Source organism: Heterocephalus glaber, unplaced genomic scaffold (genome assembly GCF_053883595.1).
Source record: "Heterocephalus glaber isolate CG9 unplaced genomic scaffold, H.glaber_assembly_v1.0 deba00000347, whole genome shotgun sequence".
Lineage (NCBI taxonomy): Eukaryota > Metazoa > Chordata > Mammalia > Rodentia > Bathyergidae > Heterocephalus > Heterocephalus glaber.
This window is the reverse complement of record NW_028258143.1, coordinates 51055942-51078403: the sequence shown is the minus strand read 5'-3', so window position 1 is coordinate 51078403 and position 22462 is coordinate 51055942. Positions and strand designations below refer to the sequence as shown.

Here is a 22462-nt window from a genome sequence, read left to right as displayed (position 1 = left end):
AGAGAGTCCCTAGCCATCTTTTTTTTGCCTTCAGTTATAAGGCATGCTTTATAATCTTTTTATTTATTTTTTTAACAGGGATCACATGCAGTGGTCTAAAGAAGAAGAAGCAGCTGCCAGAAAAAAAGTAGAGGAAAACTCAGCTGTGCGAGTCATTCAGGAAGAGCAAGGTAGCCGATGATAGGGCCTCGTGGAGCCCAGCTTCTCTATTTTATCTTCTGCTGGTTCAAGTCACACCCTCATCACCTTTTCTTCTGTCTCATTGCTTTTGAGAGTTCTTAACTTCTGACTAAGCCAATCAATCCACTCATTCCCTTTGGTCGAATTCCCAGTTCTTCTAGTATAGTGGAACCAAAATTAATGAAATAAATTATGTATTCACCCTATAATTGGTCTTTTAGTAGTCATATTGCTTATTCTGGGAGATACACATATGGGCAGCATTTTAAGCAAGATACGAAAATGTAACTTTAAAATTTTCCTCTTGCTATACTGCTTTCAGAATGCTATTGTGTATTTCACTTGCTAGAAACTTTGAGCAAACTTATAAACTTTGAATGAAGAAGATAAAGTCATATAAAATGTCGCTAGTCTTTTAGGATAAAGTTTTAATAAGGATTGAAAGCACTTTTCTTAGAGACCTTTTATTTATACTTTGATTCAGGTAAGCCCTTGCCAACATTGTTTTGAAAAAATTGGCCTGTGCTACTGTCAGAAAACCAGAAAATGACAAGGATGTAGAGACATAGGAGTAAGCCCTTGTGTACTCTTGCTGAGATTTTAAATTGGTGTGCCCACTGTGGAAAACAGTACAGAGATTCCTCAAAAAATTAAAATTAGAACTTCAGTGTGATCTAGCAATTCACTTCTGTGTTATATCCAAAAAGTTGAAAGCAAGATTGCAAAGAGATATTTACATTTCCATGTTCATAACAGCACTATTCATGATAAGCAACAGAAGCAATCTAAATGTCCATCACTGGATTAATGGATAAACAGCATGTGGTATATACATAAAATGGAATATTATTCCCACTTAAAAAGGAAAAAAGTCCTGTCACATATTACAACATAGATGAGGACATCATGCTAAGTGAAATAAGGCAATCACAGAACAAATACTACTGTGTGATACCACTTATATGATACCTAATGTAGTGAAATTCACAGAAACAGTAGAACAGTGGTTGCCAAGGACTAAGGGGCAGGGGGAGAAGGAGTTATTTAGTGGGTTTCAAGTTACAGTTTGTCAAGATGGAAGCATTCTGGAGCTGTCTCACAACTATGTGAAAACACTACTGAACTATAAGCTTAAAAATGCTTAAAATGTTAAATTTTATAGTATGTGTTTTTGCTGCAATATAAAAAAAACATACATACATCCCCTAAAAAAAAAGAAATGAGAGAAAGAAGCCCATGTCCTTCTCTGTACATATGTAGGAACCCAAAGGCACTGTGCTAGCTCCTATATGAGATTTACCACTTTACTTTTCTTTTTTTTTTTTGGTACCAGGGATTGAACTCGGATCCTTGTGCTTGCAAGGCAGGCAGCGGAACCACTGAGCTAAATCCTCAGCCCTCACTTTACTTTTCTTAAAACAACTTCATGTTCAGAACATACTGTTTCTTTTTCTTTATTTTTAAAAATTAATTTATTGAAGGACCAAGTAGACAAATTTATACAATTCAAAAATGAATCCTAACAAAGTTCAGTGAATTTTCACAAATTGAATACATCTGTGTGAATAGCACCCACATTGAGAAACAGAATATTACCAGTAATAACCTAGGAGCTTCGTTATGCTCATTTCTGATTACAGCACTCCTCAAACCCCTCACACCTCATAAAAAAACCTCTATTCCAGCTTTTAATGCCATGGATTAGATTGCCGCAATACCTTTGTACTGTTCATTATCTTTTTTCTGTTATCCTTATAGCAACATCACTGTAACCTGTGAGTAAAACAAGCCAGTAAACTAGAGCCTATGGCGAGATCTAGCCTGCTTCCTGTTTTTTTTGTTTGTTTTTTGTTTGTTTGTTTGTTTGTTTGGTACCAGGGATCAAACTCGGGACCTTGCACTTGCAAGGCAGGCTGAGGAACCACTGAGCTAAATCCCCCACCCTCTGGTGTCTGTTTTTATAAATAAAGTTTTATTGGAACACAGAATTGAGCAGTTGCAACAGACTCTATGGTCTCACAGAAACTAAAATACTTACTGGTATTTGTTTACATATTTATTCCTACATTGATCAACTATCCTAAAACTCCCCAGGGAAAAATGTTTGCATTCCTCTGTGTAAGCCAAGCAAAGTGAAAATGACTAATGCACTAGTAGTTCACTGTTTTTCTAGTGATATTAGCTTACAATGGAGACTGAAGTTTGAAGCAGAGACATTAGGGAAGCCTGAACTAGTAAGAAAACCCTCATTAGTGGCCCTTACCTAGTGAAGGGAGCAGTGCTGACCCACGCTCTGTTATCTTGATAACCTCATAATCCTCGAGCATCGAAGTTCCTTAGACTCGGTTCTCCTTCCTCAGCCTAAGCATTAGTGTGTCCTGGGGGATGGACAGGGGAGAAGGGCACCTGCTCCACAGTGGGACCTTTCTGTTTTTACAGGCTCCGGCCATGCAATCCCAGAGTGGAAAAGGCCAGCAAGTGTTAGGGTTGGATTTGAGGTTGCATACCAGTGGCAGTACTGCCTACAAATCAGCCAACATTGCATTCCTTTGCAAGAACTCTGTCACACAGTTTCTGAGGAAGTGTAACTTTGCTTCTTTGCCAGCAGCTGCACAGACATATTTTCCACATTACTCAAGCTTCTGCTAGTGGCCACCTGGATGTGACAAAGAAAGTCAAGCCTGAACTGAATTAAAAGTTATCAGTCATTTTAATTCATTTCCAGGAAGTTAAAATTATAGACAGTGTATTTCCTAATAATATGAAAAACCAGGGATTTTTTTCACCCTCTTTTGAATATTTCTGTTCAGAGCATAAATACTTGTAGATGAGCAGAGCTGATAATGTTCTCTGAAAGTGCTCTGTACGTGACTGCCTATTTTATCCTATTTATGTTAACAATGAACTTGAGTGAAGCTAATGAGAAGGTTATTTTAGGGCCTCGGAAACCGCAGAAAAAGAAAATGACAGTTCCCACAGAACCATAGTGTGACCAAAATAGAAAGGTGGTGACTGGCCTGTCTATAAAAGCAGGAAAGGCAAGCAGGAGAGGGCTGATGGTATCACTCTGAGGCATTTGATTTGCTTACTAGTAAGTCCAGTCTTTTTCTGAGGAACATTTCTGGCTGCTGTAAAGACACAGAACAAAAGATTCCATTTCAAAATGACTCAGAGAGGCAGAGGTTTCTGCTGGAGCCCCTCTGTATCCCTGTAACACTACTCAGTACAGTGGACTTCATGTGTGTCAGAGGGCCACTGCAGGAGGGGGAACACACTATGAAGTGACCACTTTGTCGCACTTAAAACAAGGTTGCCAGCAGGGTGGCAAAGGAAGAAAATTTGTGTTCTGAAGAACTGTGTTAAGGGACAGGACGTTACAATGAGAGCCACTCAGTACAGTTTCTGCAAGGATTGTAGACTTACCAGTCTGCAGAAGCCCAGGGTGAGGCTTCTGATGAATAGGAGTCAAGGTAAATAGGTCATTTAAAAGCTCTGCTTCTACTCCTTGTGAGAACCCAAAGGAGGTCTTGACCTGGCTCTTCTGCCAGCACTCTGTTAACCACCATCTTTTCTTAGCTAGGAGAGTCCTTTCTCTCATCACAAAGTATTCCATATGCAGATCATTATATAGCAGGTGCAATGTTCATTGACCTTATCTCCATTAATGTCACTGGGAGGAAATACAGGTTGCTCTCCTGTGCCAGCCAACTCCAACACGTTGCTTTTGGTCTCTTCGTAGCTCTCTCTCTCTTGTCACTCTCCTCTCCCATTATTTACCTGTTGTCTTAGCTATTGATGAGAACCAAGTTAGGAAACACTCTCAGAATCTGAAAATGAGAACTTACACATCACAACTAAGTCTTTTGCTGCAGCAGGGCTGACATCTCATTTCTGTGATTAAAATGTATAGCATCCAGGCTCTCGTTGGCAATATTTCTTTCAATTAGATTGCCCAGATTAATGATTTTTAATTTCACATTTCCTTTTCATAATTACTTTTCAATTTTATTATAGCTCATATTTCTTTTAAAAGCAGGTTAATTCAGAAATGAGAAAGATACATTTGGCAGTTTCTGAGTTAACATGATTATATTTTATAATTCCCTAAAAAGATCTCCAGTGTGTTGTATCTCAGCCAGTTGTATAGCAAATGTAATGGTTTTTAAAAACTTAACAACAAAAGGAGCTATTTCCATTTAAAAATATCCTTGTAAATAACAGCCTACCTAAGGTAAGTTATCTATGTCAAGCAAAATAATAAGTCTCACTGTACTTTACCTTGTGAATGAATGTCTTACCACTTAGGAGAACGTTCTATGTGGAAAAAAATAGATTAAAATTTTGTACTGATAAATACAGGGTACTCATTTATAAGATAGCTTTGGCTGCTTTAATGTTCATGCAATGCTTTAGCAATATACTTTTAATGTTGTAATTTTAAGAGTTTTCTTTTATTAGACAGTGAACTTCATCAGTGACGTGGAAATTTCCAACTTTGAAAGCTCAGGTATTTGCGTAATTGATGTGCAAAAATAACTTCAAATTGCTTTTTGTTACATGGCAACTTAGAATAAATTTTCCTAATTCATAATTATATCATATATGCCAGATACATAAATGGTTTAATTCACTTTTTTAGTTATGATACTCAGGGTGATTCAGAGTGAATTATGAATATTTAAGTAGAGTTAGTGTGCCATGTTCCTTTCTCTCAGCATTATTAAATTTAATAAGTGAATAATTGAGAAGTTGCTTCATCTGGCTATGGTTAAACAGATCACTACATCCCTTTTACTGCCATTGGCATAGAGCAGTTGTTTCTGAATTGGCAACTTTGGAAGGAAAAAAAATTCCTCTAAGAAAAATTAATGATTCATATACCTGTTAGGCAGTCAGACAAGATCAAGACAGTGCAGATTCTTCCATACTATACCTTTTTAATCATTATTGACCTGAACTTGTAGTGAGTTGACAACAGGTTGGGACTCTTTTTTTTCACTCCAGGGCAGGGAGTAATTCCTCCATATCCCCTGTGATCACAGATATTCATGCAGTTCAGGACATTAAATCACACACTGAGGGTGTTTGTTGTTTCCTGCTCATCATTATGAGTTTAATTAAGCTTCTGTGGGGCCTCAGAAGCTGTCACACAGTACTGGGATCTGTGAAATGGCCAGCATTGATTGGAGATACTGGTGAAACCACCGCTTTAAAAGGCCACACACATTCTAGCCCATTGGTGCAGCTCCTTCTCTGTTTCATTTTTGACCCACGAGCTCATCTGTCTTATAGAGCATTTTAATTCTATCACACATCATAATTTCATCACATAATCTTGAATGGTTTATGTTTTATATGATTCAAAGAACAGGATTTAATTAATTCTGTGTTTCTGAACTATTCTAATGAAAGTTAACTCCAATCAGCATTAGTTTTACAATTTACTTACACTGACTATAAGTCACATTGAGGTTTCAATTTCACCTTGATGCTTTATAACTGAGAGGAAAGTAAGAATCAGAAAAATAAGTTACTTTCAGAGAGATTGTGGTGGGGGTTCATGTTGACCTTGTGTAGGAAAATGGTGTCGTGAAATGGTTGAGAGCACAGACTTTAGAGTGTGACAGACTTGGTCTAGGTTCTGATTCTGTTCTTTCTAACAGGGTGACTTTGGGGAAAGCGTTAACCTTTCTCACCTTGAATTTTTTTTGTCTGTAAATTGAAGTAACATTTTCTGAGTGATATTAGTAACATTGAATGGGAAAAAAAAATCCAAGTCAAGCATTTGACATAATGCTTAACCCATAATAAATATTCAATATGTTATTGTTGTTATTATTTTTATTGCTGCTGGTGTTGGCATATTATGTAATTGTTTGATTTTTTTTTTTCCTCTTCATTTTTGAATGAGAATTACTTGAAAATGGCTTGAAAGTATATATTAGCATAACTTGACTATTGTCATCTAAAAGTAATCAAGTCCTTGTTCAATAAAGGTTGCATTATCTAGAGCTGAATTTAGATGCTTGATATATTTGTTATCTGATCCAGATTGCAGTTACATCACTATAGATTAACTTTCTTTATAAATTATGAAAGTCAGAACAGTAGTATGGGCTCATGTTTAAAACAGAAATCTGACCCAAGATTGTATAGTTTGCAGAACTGATATTGTTTGACTCTACAGACTCATGGGGTATAATAGGAAAATGCATAGAATTTTTAGAGCTTAGACAGACTGTAGAGATAATTCTAATTCAATCTCCTCATCAAGTAAGGAAATTCTGTAGGCAAGATGAAGAATTCAGCCAAGATTCTTTATTTTTGTGTAGAGACAGGAAAGAACTACCAAATAATCATTATTTGTTACCATTCCTCCAGATTTTCTGTGATTTTTATAAAGGAGTAGAAATGTTAGAGGTGTCATTAGTGTCTTTAATGTTGTGTGAATGTTTTCTCTTAATATTACCCTTTATTTTTAAATTGATATATGTTTACTTGTTTCAGCGTGCATAGTTTGCTTGCTCATTTTCATGTCTTTGGGGATTTGAGTTATTTGCTACTTTTTTCCTTCTTTTTTTTTTTTGGTATCTTGAGACAGGGTCTCACTAAGTAGTTCAGGCTGGTCTTGAACTCACTGTGTAGCCCAGGCTGCCCTTGAACTCTTTATAATCCTCCTGGCTCAACCGCCTGAGTGCAGGGATTGCAGGTGTGTGCCACCACACCTGGCCACTTTTTTCTTTTATGTGTAGAGCTGCTATGCACATTTTAAAAAGCATGTTACTCCCTTGCAGTCCCTACAGCACCCTTGATTAATTGTTAAGGGACTATACCCACAAATTAATCAGGTATAGTATTAAATTCTACTTACTAGTTATTAGGCTCAAATTCACTTCACAAGCACCTTACTGTTAGAAACCCAAATATTAAAGATTTGACTGCATTAGGTCTTCTTAGCTTTAAATGTAGGTCTTCTGGCTACTTTTTATTAGGCCTAAAATCTTTTACCTGCCTGGAGTGAGTTACAAAGAGAAGTTTTAACGTAAAGGAAGAAAAGACTGTTCAAGAAGGCCCTTAGAGAATTTGGCAGCTTTCTGATTTCTCCTGATTTCAGATGTTGTCCTAATTTCAGAATGTTGTTTTTTTTTTAATATATGGTATAATAAAATTATTAAAAGTAAAGGTAGAACTATTTTCAAAATAAATATACATTTTTAAGTAAACCAGGAATAGACTTCCTTCTATTAGTACAGAACATGTTTTGGACTTAACATCACATAATTCTTTTCTTATATATACCCACTTTCATTTCTCAGACTTTAAATACAGATGGGCGTTTCTGTCTTTATAGCAGACCTGCTGCCAGATACAGTTCAGCTTTGATGGGAAGAAGGTCTTCTGGCTACGTGGATGGAGATCTATGGTACAAGGCTATAAGGATGAAAATGGGAAGAAGGAAGGGAAAGCTATAAGGGCTTCAGGACAGGGCTCTATAACAAAGATGAACGTGATTGCAGGCAACTGCTTGTTCTGAGGGTAGAGGCGTCTGTAAAATTTTCAAAGAAATGAGTCCTTTTTGTTTTTGGTTTAATTTAGTCTTGGAAAAGGTAGTACATTCACATGGATCATAGTTCAAATGAAAACATTCCTTCATGGGCCGGGGATTTAGCTCAGTGGTTTCGCCGCCTGCTGCGCAAGTGCAAGGACCCAAGTTCGATCCCCGGTACCAAAAAAAAAACCAAAACAACAACACTCCTTCAAACTGTGGTCCCCAGCTGTTCCATCCCCCTCCTGAGAGGCGGTGTTACTAATTAGGAGATTGTCCTGTAAGAGGTGTTTTCTACAATGTGGTTATACACACACATACGTAAGTGTTTCTATGTGTACACGCTCCTATTTTTTCCTCCTCTCCTCCTTAACGAAAAGTTTCATAATATATATGCTGTTCTATACTTCCCTTCCCCATTCCAACGCTAAATCTTGGAAATTATTGTATATCCATTAGAAAGCTTTTGCATTCTTTAAAGTACTTTAAAATGCCATGGGTCTACACTGAGTGAAAGTAATTTTTTTTTGGTACCAGGCATCGAACTCCGGCCCTTGAGCTTGCGAGGCAGGCGCCAGAACCACTGAGCTAAATCCCCTGCCCTGAGTGAAAGTAATTCTTGATCCATAGATTAGGTCTAGGGATTAGCCTTTTACATAATAGGAGTCAATGAATATTGGATGAATGAAGGAGAGTGAATTATTTTATTATTGTAAAGTACAGATAGGAAGAGGCAGAAGGCTGAGAACTGACTGAAGCTTTGAGACAAATAACCTAACCCTGGCCTTGGCCCAGAGATGACATCACAAAGTGCTTGACTGTTTTAAGAAAGCATCAGTAATTCTCTTTAAGGTTTCATATTAGGAGAAATCAGTAGTAAGAAACGCCTTTGGAAGTTGGGGAAGAATAGTTTTGTGACCCCAGTGCTTCAAGAGTCAGGAGACATCATCTGGTTCCATTGTGATTGGGGCTCTAGATCCAGAAACAAATGGGTTCAGGTTCCTCAAATGTAAAACAAGGGATTTGAAGTAGACTATTTTCAGTGAATCTTCTAGCTCTAAAATTGTCATTTCTAATTCTGCAATTTCCTTCCTGATCAGCAGTTTGCACATTTGTCATATCTCAACTGTATTTGCAGAGACTTAAAAAAAGAGGTATACTTTCTGTGAGATAATAAAAAGCCACACAAATTATTGAGGAAAATGTAACTGCTAAGATTCCAAGATTTAAACTGTAGAAAGTTGTTCACAGTGATTATATTCCTCACAAAAATTGATTGGCCAATCTATAAGATAAAGGCAGATTTATGGTGATAGGACTACACATCCCACACATAGACACTTTTTTTTTTGAGACAGGGTAGTCCAGGCTGGCCTTGAACTTACTATGCAGCCTAGGCGGGCCTGGAACTTGCAGTGATCCTCATGCCTCAGCCTCCCATAAGTGTTGAGATTACAGGCATGTACTACAACTTCCAGCAACAGAGACATTTTCAAGGAAATTAAACCTTTGTAGTTTGAACCTTTTATCAGATAAATAAAAATTTTTAAATTACTATAATAATAATGAAGTTAATATTAAATATAATTGTTGATAATGTATTAATACATTTAAAATAATTAAATTTAGTTATCAAAATAGTATCTAATAGTAAATAGAATTCATAGTAAAATAATTTTTTTCTCTTTATTTTAGTTAAATATGAAAGTGAAGCTAGTAAATACTGGGACACATTTTACAAGATTCATAAGAGTAAGTTTTTCAAGAATCGTAATTGGTTGTTGAGGGAATTTCCTGAAATTCTTCCCGTTGATAAAGAAACCGAAGAGAAGATGGGAGAACCATTATGGGATCTTGTAGAAACTGATGCTGCAAACTGTTTCTCAAAAATGCCAGAAGAAAAAAACTATTATGAGAAAAGTTCTGGTTCATCAGATGATCAAAGCAAAAGAGAATCTGATCGTCCCAGCCTAGACTCTGAAGAGGACAGAAAAGGACCCCCCAAGACTGAACTGTTTCCTGGGAGCGATGCCACTTTCAGAATACTAGAGGTACTGTACCCAAGGAACGAAGGCAGGAAGCAACAAAAATTTAGTCTATATTCCACTTTATTTTGCTAATGGTCCATTGCTTAGGTAAAAAATGATCAAATCTGATTAAGTATATATGCACAGTATATTTTTACACATAAATAATATTTAAGGGTCTTGGATCTTTAATCAGGCCAAGTTTTAACTTTATGGCTTTCATTTTGTTGCTCTTTTTCTTTTAATTTGCCTCTTTTCATTTCTACCTTGAGGACAGTTTTGAGTACTGATGAAGTTTTGGTCTAAATTTTTACTCTCTCTGTTATTATCACTTTTTAGGTGAAATAGCAATAAGTGAGATATATAATTAATTTGCTATAATCTAATATAGAGAACTTGGTTTTCTATTTTTGAAACTAAACTCTGTCTTTCTGGTTACAAAGCTAATGTATGTTGCTTACAAGGAATTTACAAAAAAGCAGATATGAGAAATTATCCACAATTCCACAAAGGATTTAACCACTGTTAACATTTTACTTTTTTCTCCTTTTGTTTATATTGTATTTATATTGTAGATTTATTTGGGGATTTTCTTTCTTTTTAACATATCATAGGTAATTTTCCCTCTCTTTAAAAATTCCCTGTAAATGACTGTAAAATATTTTACCATACTGGAATACTATAATTTCATGATCTATTTCCATACTACTGGGCATTTGAATTGTTTCCAAGTTTTCAGCCACGAATACCTTTGAGTATAGCTGCATTTTCTTTTATTGTCAGGTTATATTTATTAGTTTATAATTTATGAAAAATTTTAATACCCTTAAAACATTGCCAAATTGCTTTCTAGGAAGTTGTGCCAATATATGTGTGTATATTTCTGTTGCATCATACTCTTATTGGTTGGAAAATTCTTAAAGTATTTTAGAGTTTTCCACTTTGTTAGAAAAATATTGAACCTTGTTTTAATTTGCATTTCTTTGATTACTAAATAGGTCCCATCATTCTCGAATATTTAGGAGCCATTTGTACTTCTTTTGTAATTCTGTCCATTTTTTTCCTTTGCTTGTTGTTTTTAATTGACTCCTACCCTTTATCATATTTATCACAAATATTTTTTCCCAGTGTGTTGGACACTTTTTAATTTGGTTTATTTGGAGTTTTGGTGTGTACAAATTTTAAATGTTTCCATAGTCAGATCTTGCAGTGTTATTCTTGTGATTTATCTCATTGCTTTTTTTTTTTTTTTTTGGCACTGGGGATTGAACTCGGGACCTTGTGCTTGTGAGGCAGGCAGTGGAACTGCTAAGCTAAATCCCTGGCCCATCTCATTGCTTTTGAATTAGAAAGCTCTACCATACCTAGAGATACAGTAAGGTGGTTTTTTTAAAATAGAAAATTTGACATTGTGAGGAAAATTTAATGCATTCATGATATTTGTTTAATCTCTTGGTTTTAGGTTGGCTGTGGTGCTGGAAATAGTGTTTTTCCAATTTTGAACACCTTGCAGTAAGTTTCAGTGTTGTCTCCTACATAGTTGTACATATTGAAGGGATGTTGAGAAATTTTGGAAATGCGTTATCATGTATATGCCAGTAGGGTTTTTAATTCCCATATAAACAATGACTAAAGCACATTTCAAAAGAAGCATCTCAGTCTGAGTGCTAATTTCATGTGAAGATAGTGCTTCACAGCCATGGGTTACCCACCTTGAGATTCAAGTACTTTTTTAAGGTTGTGTTTAAGGGTAAAAGAATAAGAGATTTCATCCTTTCATTAAGCTGTGAGTTGCCCAATTTCAGAGGCTGTTTGTTCCTCCTGCATACTTACATATCATTTTACACATGGAAAACTGAGTTTAAGGCTTACATCTTAATCCTCATTTTATTTTGTCATCATTTCTGGAGTAGCACCTAGTATAAGACCTTTGCCTCTGGGCAAGGTGGTACCCACCTATAATCCCACCACTTGAGAGGCTGAGGCAGGAGGCTGCCTGACAGTCCCAGGCTGGCCTAGGCTCCATAGTGAATTCAAGGCCAGCCTGAACTACATAGGGAGACCCTGTTTCAAAAAAAACAAACAAAACAGACCTTTGAGTGTCAGATCATTGTATCTAGGCTTGAAATTGTTTAGAATTGGCAGAAATTAACCCTAAGACTCAAAAGAGTTGAAGTAAGTGATGTTTTCCTGATAGGCACTTCCTGTTCACCATCTCACCTCTGTGTTTTAGAATTTCCATGATGAAAATGACACACCTCACAAAACTCTCCAAACAACTTTTACCTATGCTGATAGGTCAGATTCTTTTCTTTTTGTAAGTTTACACGATAGCTTTCACATCATTTTTCCATTATAAAATCAGCATGAGCACATTGCAGAACACTTCCACTGGAGGAAAGGGGTGGTGGGAAAATTACCCATTATTCTCCTTACCCTAACCTAGCCACTGATGGAATTTTCATTCTCTTTGCAAATTTTTAATGTAATTATGTGATCTTTTAAGTTTTTCATGTAAATGCATTTGAAAAAACAAAGATAGAATAATAAATTTCCATAAATTTCTGGGCATGGTGGCTCATGCCTGTAATCCCAGCACTTGTGAGGCTGAGGCAGGAGAATCACCACAAGTTCAAGGTCAGCCTGGGCTACATAGTGAGTTTAAGGACAGTCTGAACTACATAGCGAGATCCTGTCTAAAGAAAAAAAAAAAAGTTTCCATAAGCCCTCCACCTTGAGTCAACAATTTTTTGACATAATGTCAGCATCGTGACACTTTATCTTTGATTATACAGGAATCATCTCCAGAATATCAGAACATCCTCCGATACTTTTATAAACCTAACGTAACAAGCAATGATTCTGTAATATTTTCTAATAACCAATTAAAGTATCCAGGCCCAGATGAGGTTTACAGTTCTGAATGGCCTTTCTTTTTCGATGTTTTTTATCTTCATTTTCCCTTTCCCAGTTTCTGAGCTAAAATTTTCTGTTCCCTTATACCACATAGCCAGGTTCCTTCACCCCAGTGATAAATGAACTTCTAGTATACATGCATACCTACATTGGCAATTGTTACATGTTACTTTGTGACTAATCTCAAGGTATTGTTTAGCATGTCATTTCTTTATTCTTTGCCACTTCTTATATTCATTGAGGCAGAGAGCATATTTTATCCTAATCTGATTTTCCAGGTTGCTGACCAGTATAACATAGATAGTTACAGATCAAACTGCATTGGCTGTTTAATCTCTGATTGCTCACTTGTTAGTTGTATTTTTCCTTCTCTACTTCTCCCTCCAACTAATAATGTAAGCTCTTGGCTTCTCACTTCTGACTTTCTTCTTGACTTGTGTCTTTTTTTGTCATGTTTTAGAAATCATAGGAGACCAATAGCCTAAGATAATTAATTCACTTTAAAAAGCAACCAGTGATTGGCCTTACAAATGGAGAAATAGACTTTTTCCCACTCAAGAAATTATGTTTTATTGCTTTTGGAGAGTATAACATTAATATTTTTACATTTTCAGAATATTTTACCATAATTAGGCCTCTGGAATGGAGAGGTCAGATCATTCTCCAAGGATCATTTAATTCTCAAACCCCCTGCCAGGAGAGTGTTTGGTGGTGTGGTGGTAGTAGTGGTATTTACACCTGTTTGCTGGGAAAAGGGCCAAGGCAGTCAGCTGATTTTACAGAAAGGCTCTGGAAAGTCATTGGGTGGTCATAAGACTTCAACGTGGTCTGCTGATGCAGTGGGAACTCTGTCTCAGAGGTCATTCTGCCACCCTGGCAGGACACATGGAACATGGCACATGCTTTCCTTATTAGACTGCTCATGGTCTGGTTTGTATTCAGTAACTACCCAGAGGTAAACTGCAAACTTTTTATAATGAGCTACATGTAGCAGGGTCCATAAAAGCATTCTGAGTTACATACAGGGCTTTTAGAGGACATGTAAGTTTTTAAGTTGCTGGAAGGCAGAGGCAGATCTCCTTCAATAGGAATAGTAAGTTATAAAAATGAACTAACATTTATTGAGTGCTTACTGTGAGTCAGGCAACTTTCTAGAAACTTTACTATGTGAATTCATTCAGTCCTAACAACCACCTTAGGTGCTATGTATTTCTGTATTTTAAAAACAAGGAAACAGAAGTACAAGAGAGAGTAATTTTCTCTCAGTCACACAACTAAATGGTAGAGCCAGGAATCAAACCTTCAGCAGTCTGTTTGCAGAGCCCTGTCCTTAGCCATTATGCACGTAATGCTCTGCACACCTGAGTGGTAAGTGAGAACATTTCAAACACATGTGGCCACTCAGCAAATTACAAGTCACAGTTATATGTGGACCATGGGAAACAGCAGGGGTATAAAGTACTGGTTTTAATGAGACTGATGAAAAAAGATCAAGCAGTCCAAGTTTTTAATGGTTAATTTTTCATATCTAAGTCCTATTCATACTGTAACTTGTTTAGACAGGTCTTAAATCGAATGCAAGTCCCTCTGGCCACAGAATGAATGAAGTATATGTGAACATAGTATTCATCAATGAGTTGCCTTTAAAATCCTAGGTGAGATTTTGTTAAATCATATTTGTGTTTATATTGGATATTTATTTAGAAGTCCACATTGCTTGAAATGCCTCTTGACTCAAATTAGAGGTCCTAATTTTGTGCCTCAAGGCCTGCTGTATGTCCTGCCACATACCACTGTGACCTCTCAGAGTCAGCTCTGCTTCTCACTGCTGGCTCGTGACTCTCACCTCTAATCCCTTATGCTTCTTCCCCTCACTTGGCAGTCCCATCTTCCCCTTCAAAACTTTGAGGACTTACCTTTTAGGGTGCTGTCCTTCTCCACACCCTTATAAAAGTTGTATAAAACTAAGCATGTTCTCAAGGTGACCATAAAATCCACAAGAGTCAGGACCATACTTAAACTACCAGGACCATACTTAAACTCCTGAACGTTTTGTGTGATTCAGACATGATTCTGTGCGACATGATAGGGTTACTTGATAGCAGCATACAGAGAATGATCAGGAAAGACACGGACCACAGAACTGAAAGCATGTGCCTGCCCATGAATAACCAGGGACCAGCACTGTTACCAAATTCCAAGTAAAGACCAAACAAAGCATGTTTAATTTTGGAAGAAACTAATTAAAATTAGTTAAGATTTTCATATGAATAAACACTCCCCTGCAAAACAAAATTGAATTTAGGTACATATTGTAAATAAAGCAACTGAGTCTTAGAGAAGTTAAGTCAAATTCACAGAGTTAATAAAAGTCAAATCCAGGTTTCCAAAACAGATCTATTTGTTCTGTACTCTTACTATTTATTAGACAATTTTATTTACTACTTTGTATTCTAATAAAAAAATATATGTGGGCTGGGTGCAGTGGTCCATGCCTATAGTGCCAGATATTTGGGAGGTTAAGACAGGAGGATTCCTTGAGCTCAGGCGTTCAAGTCCAGCCTAGACCACAAACATAGTGATCCCTCATAAGTGTGTAAGTGTGTGTGTCTTCCCTACCAGAGCAGCAGAGCCTCTGTGAAAGGCGTAAGAACCAAATGAGTTGGACAGAAAGAAAGAGGAATGAAGGAACACAGGGATCAGAGAGTCCTCGGAGAAGAGTAGAGTTTAGTTAGGCTAAGAGGGCTGCAGGACAGCTTGGGGGAGGCAGAGATCCTTTCTAAGAAAGGAGGCCAATGGAGTAGTGAGGAAGGATGGCCTTGGAGATCTCTCTCGTGGGAGTGTGATGTGATACAAGGCAGAAAGGACCAAGTAAAGGAGGGCCTTAAAATTAGGGCTGGAGTCACCTATAATTAGGAAGTGATGGAGACAAGCACTGGTTCAGAAGAGTACACATGCACCAGCCCAGGAAACAATGCTCAAAAGAAGGCAGTGTCCAAAATTCTACCAAAGAAATTCTTACCAACAACTCATATCTACAGTTCCCTTTTTTCTCTAATTTGAACAAGTCTGAACTCTAGATTTAAATCTTTCTTCCATTTTCACAGGAACATTCCAGAATCCTTTCTTTATTGTTGTGATTTTGCCTCTGGAGCTGTGGAGCTTATAAAGGTATGCCTCATATTTCCTTTCAAGAGAATCTGTATGAAAATAATTCATTTGCTTTTAAACTGATTATTTTGAAATATTTCTGGATCGAATGTTATTGGTAGCCATTTTTAACTGAACTTTTACAATTTCTAAGAATATCAGCAGCAACTGATGCACTAAAACAACAGCAGTTGTTTTGGATATTAGTGTTCTCGAGGGATTAGTAAACCTAGAAAGGCCAGCACTGTACAGGGATGAAGAGGAAGGTACTTACATACAAAATTCAGACTCTACACCTGCCCATGGGTACCCTTGCTCCAAACAGCTTGTTTAAGTTAAAATTAGGATTTTTAGATGGGTAAAAAACTCCCACCCCCCAAAATTAAATTTTTAATTAAGTCCTATAAGAAGATCTTATTCATATTTGGATCTCTAAAGCCTTACACATTGTCTGAACATGGTAAACACTCATTAAATTAAAAATTTTTTTTTGGTACCGGGGATCGAACTTGGGACCTTGTGCTTGCGAGGCAGGTGGCAGCACCACTGAGATAAATCCCCGGCCCTAAATTAAAATTTCCAAAATAAGAAAATCTGAGGCACTTAGGAGGCTGAAGGCAGGAAGATCACCACAAGTTTGAGGCCAGCCTGGGCTACATAGTAAATTCAAGGCTAGCCTGGACTCTGTAGCGAGACCCTATCTCAAAAAACAAAACAAATCTGGGAAGCTGTGCGTGGTAGTGTCCAACTTGCAATCCTGGCACTCTGAGAGGCTGAGTCAGGAGGATCTCAACTTTGAGCCCCACACTGGGCAACTTGGTGGCTTAGCTGTTCCCTTTCTCAAAAAATACATAAGCGCTGGAGGTGTAGGTCAGTGTGAAGGCCTTGGGTTCAGTCCCCAGTACTGCAGAAAAATAATCTGGGAAAACATTTGATGCAAATTTAAAATGTTTTAGACTATAAGGAAAACAGTGCAAAACCTGGATTTGTTGCACAAATCTTGAATGCTCGTGAGCATTGCCAGAAAAGACAATTTTAGCAAATGGAAAATGTATGGTAAATACATAAATTAAGTAAAACTTTTTAAAAATTAAGTACAATTTTAATTTCTGATAATAAGAGTGATTCATTGCATATATTTTTCAAAATAATAAAAAGCCTAAAGAGAAAGAAAAATAGGCCTGTAATCACACTTCTTAGGGTGAATCAATGTTAATGTGTTGATATATTTTCTTCTGATGTTTCTGTAGATAAATTGTGTGTTGTTACTTTAATGCAATTTTTGAAATTATAGCCTTATTGAAACAGTTCACATACCATCTCATTTAATATATTTGCATAGTTGTGCAACCATTTTGATTATGTAGCGTAAGGCATTTGTATTTTGAAGCAAAGGTGATGTGAAGAAAGCAGTGGGAGAATCAAGGACTGCGGCAGCAGCTCTGAAACCAGGCAGGGTAGGCAGTGGCCCCGCCTCTGACTTGCACAGCTACCCTACTCAGCTTCTCAGTCTGCACGGGGACTGTAAAGAATATTTGTCACCGGGTCTAAGTGTTAGACTTCATTTTTACGGCAGCCTGAATGAAGCTAAAGAATAATGAACTGGAAATAAAGTACATTTAGATTTAGAGGACAGGCTCTTGGGAGGAAAAGTAAAAAATTTGACCTTTTTATGTTAAAAAATCTGGGAATTCGGCTAACTCCTTTTTTTGGCTTTGTGTTCCTTGATAATGACAGTCACAATCGTCCTACAGAGCCGCCCAGTGTTCTGCCTTTGTTCACGATGTGTGTGATGATAGTTCACCATACCCTTTCCCAGACGGGATCCTGGATGTCGTTCTCCTCGTCTTTGTGCTCTCTTCTATTCATCCTGACAGGTAAATGAAGATGAAAGGGCAAAGCAGATGAGTGAAGCTCCTTTATCAGTAGTGGTTTTTAGAGCTATCAAAGTAAAAATGACAATTCTTGAATTTATTATTTAGTGAACTACATTATGTATAATATGCAGCCTTTTAAATGCAGTTTTTCTTTTCTTCAGACTTTAAGAAAGAAACTGGTCAAACTACTTCATTAGCGAGCTTTCTGTCACTGTCAGAATGAAGTGAGCATAGACACATACCTATTAAAAGTGACAGTGCTTCAAGAAAATTACAAATTCATAGCAGCCTAATAGACTCCCAAGAGGGAAATTGTACTTGGTGATCAGAAACAAACATCTTTGATTTAGCATCTTCCCGAATGTTCATGAAGGTGGGCTATGGATCTGTTCAACATCACATAGGTCTGTTTTGATGGGTTTTAAAATTTTTGTTTTAGAGAAGCCCAGTAAGAAATTAGGGGTTATAGCAATTTACCAGATTATCCTTGTGCCTTTATGATCTAAGGTGGGCCTAGTGCCATCACTTGTATACAGAGTCCACCAAAAAAATGTACAGTAGTACAGCAGTTCGCTTTACTAATAAATGTCTGAAAGCTAATGGCCACCACTTTGAGCATCTCTTGTAATTGCAGAGGCCAAATGTAACTTGTATTAATCTCAGGATGTCTTAATAAATTTAGTATTAAAATATTTATACAAGCTTTTGTTTTGCTGATGTATACATTTTTTGGCAGAAAATATATATGGGATGTGTGTGTGTGTGTGTGTGTGTGTGTGTGTGTTTGTGTGTTAAGGAATAAATCCAGGGCCTTGTGCATGCTAGACAAGTACTGTACCACTGAGCTACACCTCCAACCCCCCTAAATATTTGTGACTTAAAAATTTAAGTTTGCACAATGTTTTAAAACTGTAAAGGCAGCCAGGGGTGTAGCTCAGCAGTACAGCGCCTGCCTGGCAAACATAAGGCCCTGAGTTCAATTCCCAGTACCAGCAAACAAACAAAAAACTATAAAGGCAGCTTTTCTTTAGAGAGGAAACAAACAGATGTTAAAGTGGTTAAAAGCTATTAAAGTGGTCATCGTCCTCAAAATATTGCCACCTTCTCTGTATTAAAGCCTGTGTATGGTGTCAGTATGTGCTTTTACAAAGTTTCTTAAAATTGAGTTTTCATAATCCCCTGTAGGGGATTCAGACCTGGATCAATAATTTATTTTTGAGTGTGACCCTTTCCCACAGAAGCTAAGTTACCATGTGTTTCTTCCTTTGCAATTATGAAGTCATCAAGACCCTTCTTTTTACATCCTATTCAGAGATTAGCATTTTGCTGTGGAGAACGTTAGGTTTCCAAATAAATCCAAAACAAGTTTATATTTGTAACATATCAGGTACCATGAAACTACTTTTTCCTCTCAGTTTCTTTTCTGCTAATCTATTAATCTATTTGTATTTTGTTTCCTTATATGAATAGTTAAAAGGATGGTGTAGGTGGATAAAGAACAAGATTTCCTATTTGGCACCCATAACAGGAAATGTACAAATTCTAAATAAGACTGCAAAAAGGCTATTTGAAATTAATTTAGATAACGTATTTTCTCATGATTTAAATTGAATGTTAAAGAGAAGGGGAAACAGATGTCTTAGGAAGATTGCTTTTATAATACAGTATTTCATTCTGTTTATTATGAAATAAATTCAGATTTATCATGTTAATACCACTTTCTTACTTATGTGGAAATAATCTAAAAATAAGGTGAATGATAATGAGTGTGGTGTCATGCACCTGTAGTTCAAGCCTCTCAGGAGGCGGAGGCAAGAGAATCACTAGAGCCCAGGAATTTGAGAACAGCTTGAGCAACTTAGTGAGATCCCATCTCTAAATAAATAAACAAATTAAATTAAAATGAATGAGTAGAAGGCAGCCAACAATAAGTAAAAAGGCAAGGCAGTGTCTATAGGATCATTTAGGACTATAGTAGTGGATTGCCCCCCAGGAAAGTTCTAGAAAAGTAGCTTTTTGGCAGCTTGGAAAATCTAGATTCAAATAATTGGCAAGGAATTTAGACCCTGACTGTGGGAGTTCCGGCCTACATGGCAATAAGATGTAGGAGGCTATAAAAGAAAAGCTAACTGTTCTTCTCATTGAAATAAAGTATAAAGTACTTACTGTAAATCCAAACGTAGACAGTCAACAAATACTCCTTTTTAAAATCTCTTCTTTCTCCCTTCATCTGCCTCCATCCAGAGGTAGGTGAGGACAGCACAGTCAGCCAAGAAGAAAGAAAAGGAGCTTTAGCCTTATCTTGCCCACCTTGTCCCCAGCCCAGTCCACCCTGCAGGTCTCAGTTACCAGCTCTGGAACTATGTTCTGAAACAGGACAGGAACAATCAAGAAAAGCGGCTCCCTGCACCTTTCCTTTGTCCACAAATCCAGACATTAAAGGATAGTTGGAGGAAGGGACTTGGAGAGGGAGCTGGCTACATTTTGAAGTACTTGGCTCTTTATTTTTCTGTATTTTGGTTTCATTTGTGTTTAGCTTATAATTACAGAGATGTTGCTCTGTACATAAAATTTGTCCTGAAAGTAATGATTTTAAGGTTTAAATATGGTTTTCTTTATTGCCAAAGCCTAAGGATATAAGCAGTGTGACTATAATCTGTAATAAACAAGGATAAAATACTTTCCCTTTTCCCTTTTATTTATGTCCCAGTTTTCAAAAAGAACCTTTTACATACTCATACTATCTCTGCCATATTTCTTTTTTGCTTTCATTTTCTCACTATCTGTACTTCCTTCATAATGTGACATAATATGGCTTCCACCCCACTATTCCACCAAATAGTGTTTTAATTGGAAGGAATTTACACATTATCTAATTTAAACTCCTGGTTTTCAAAATAAGAAAAGGTCAGCAGCTTTAAGTAGGTTGGATAAAACAAAGAGATCACGGACTTAGTGCACGAACTGCCGTTTACAGTTCTCTGCTTGTGGCAGACATTGATAATCAATTTTGTACTCTGTCATTCCCAAAGAGCTTCGAGCGCCCTCCTCATTAAAGCTCTGTAGGCAGCTAATGCCAGTCACTCAGCATTGATATGAGAACTACATCTTTGCTACTCTGGCCCTTAATCACACAAGGCCATGAACTTGTAATCAAAAATACCAAATCAAAGACCGTTCTAAGAGGTTGTATTTGACGGCAAGCCATATAAGTAAGAATAAATGGTAAAAGGAAGAAAGTAAAGGCTTCCTGGTATTGAGCTGGGAATTGATATGTGAATAAAATTTAAATAGGAAGAAAGTCAGGGGAAAAGATTCTTTGAGAGGAAACCTGTAAGCAAAGACATAGGCTACCCAGACCCAAGCACTTAACAGTTGGGCTAGAAAAGGTATTTAGGATGAGAAGTAGAGAAAAAGACATTGGAAGGATTTAGTGGTGTCAGGAGTAATCTTAAGAAATCTATTAAATAAAATTTTGCTCTATGGATTGAAGTCATGAAAGTTTTTGAGCAAGGAGGTGATTTGACAAAACCATCATTTTAAGCAGAATAACTCATTGGTAATATGCCAGAAGAACTGGCGGAAGAATAACAAAGAATGCTGGAAAGCAATTCTGTTTCTGGGCCTCGGGAGCTAGGGATTTGTACTAAGAAAGTACCAGTGGGAAACACAAGAGCGAGACAATATCAAAGATGGCATAAAAGGAAAAAAAGAAGAGAGAGGACATAAAATTTGATGTCCACATGGAGAGGACGGAGGAAGAAAAAAGTCATCTCTTCTTCCTGAGGTGAATAAGGGTATCTTTGAACTAAACAAATCAGAGGGAGAATGAGCTAATTTGGAGGAAGGATGATCCCCAATTTGATATGTACCATTTTGGGTACCTCTGACATAGTTTTTGTTTTGCAAGGAACATGAAGCACCTTCATTTATTTTAAGTCTCCCTCAGCACCATGGTGGTTTGCTGTAAATATCAAGAAACATCGTTTTTGTAGTTCAGCTTTTGATGCCATACTTCAAACTCTGTTAAGTGCCCAGGCCTATCATTTGGGTGATTTCCTGAAACGCTAAACCTTCTGAACGTCGTCATTTAGCAAGTTGATGTCTTTTTTTTTCCTTCTTTACAAAATATTTTTGTTTTTGTTGCCCTTCCATTTATGGTTTAGATTTCTTTGGCCTTATTGAGCCTTTTCTATTGTGTCCCAAGAAGGTTCAATCTGCCCTATCAAACAAGATCTCCACAAAGAAGCTATCTTACTTTGTTTTCAAAGGATGCAAGGTGTTGTCAACCGACTGTCTAAGTTGCTGAAGCCCGGGGGAATGCTGCTCTTTCGGGACTATGGAAGATATGATAACACTCAGCTTCGTTTCAAAAAGGGTAATAGTATATTCACTTTGGGGTTATTTTCATGTGTTTAAAGAATGCCTTGTTTATATTTCATGTCAAGTTGCTTGGATTTTTATTGTTTGTTAAGGAATACCAAGGTTTTTTTCACTTATTATTTTTTAGGGCATTGTTTATCTGAAAATTTTTATGTTCGAGGAGATGGTACCCGAGCATATTTCTTTACGAAAGGTATGCTAATCTATAAAAGGATATCATTAGCTGTGAAAACTCTCTTTGGTTAGTATTTGTGAAGAGAAACTCAAAAGCTATAAAAATGAGACTTCAGCAGTTGATTAAACATCAAATGTCTTCATACTTTGGTGCTTGTAATCTACATAAAAATTTGAAAATGGCCTTCTTGGCTTTTAATCTTTTTCCA

General features: G+C 36.9%; 1 protein-coding gene across 6 annotated transcripts in view; it reads left to right on the top strand.

Moving 5' to 3' along the window:
- Mettl8 (methyltransferase 8, tRNA N3-cytidine) overlaps positions 1–22462 on the top strand; it is a 60860-nt gene that overhangs the window by 21866 nt on the left and 16532 nt on the right. For 4 of the 6 annotated variants that reach the window (XM_004857661.3, XM_021238537.2, XM_021238540.2 and 1 more), the window contains 7 exons: positions 79–170; positions 9422–9777; positions 11216–11265; positions 15777–15840; positions 17557–17696; positions 21968–22074; positions 22207–22272. In XM_004857661.3, coding sequence (XP_004857718.2) covers positions 79–170; positions 9422–9777; positions 11216–11265; positions 15777–15840; positions 17557–17696; positions 21968–22074; positions 22207–22272 — 875 coding nt within the window. Of the gene's footprint in view, positions 1–78; positions 171–7531; positions 7604–9421; positions 9778–11215; positions 11266–15776; positions 15841–17556; positions 17697–21967; positions 22075–22206; positions 22273–22462 lie in introns of those variants that run through there. The other 2 variants (XM_004857664.4, XM_004857662.3) reach the window with 2 other exon arrangements.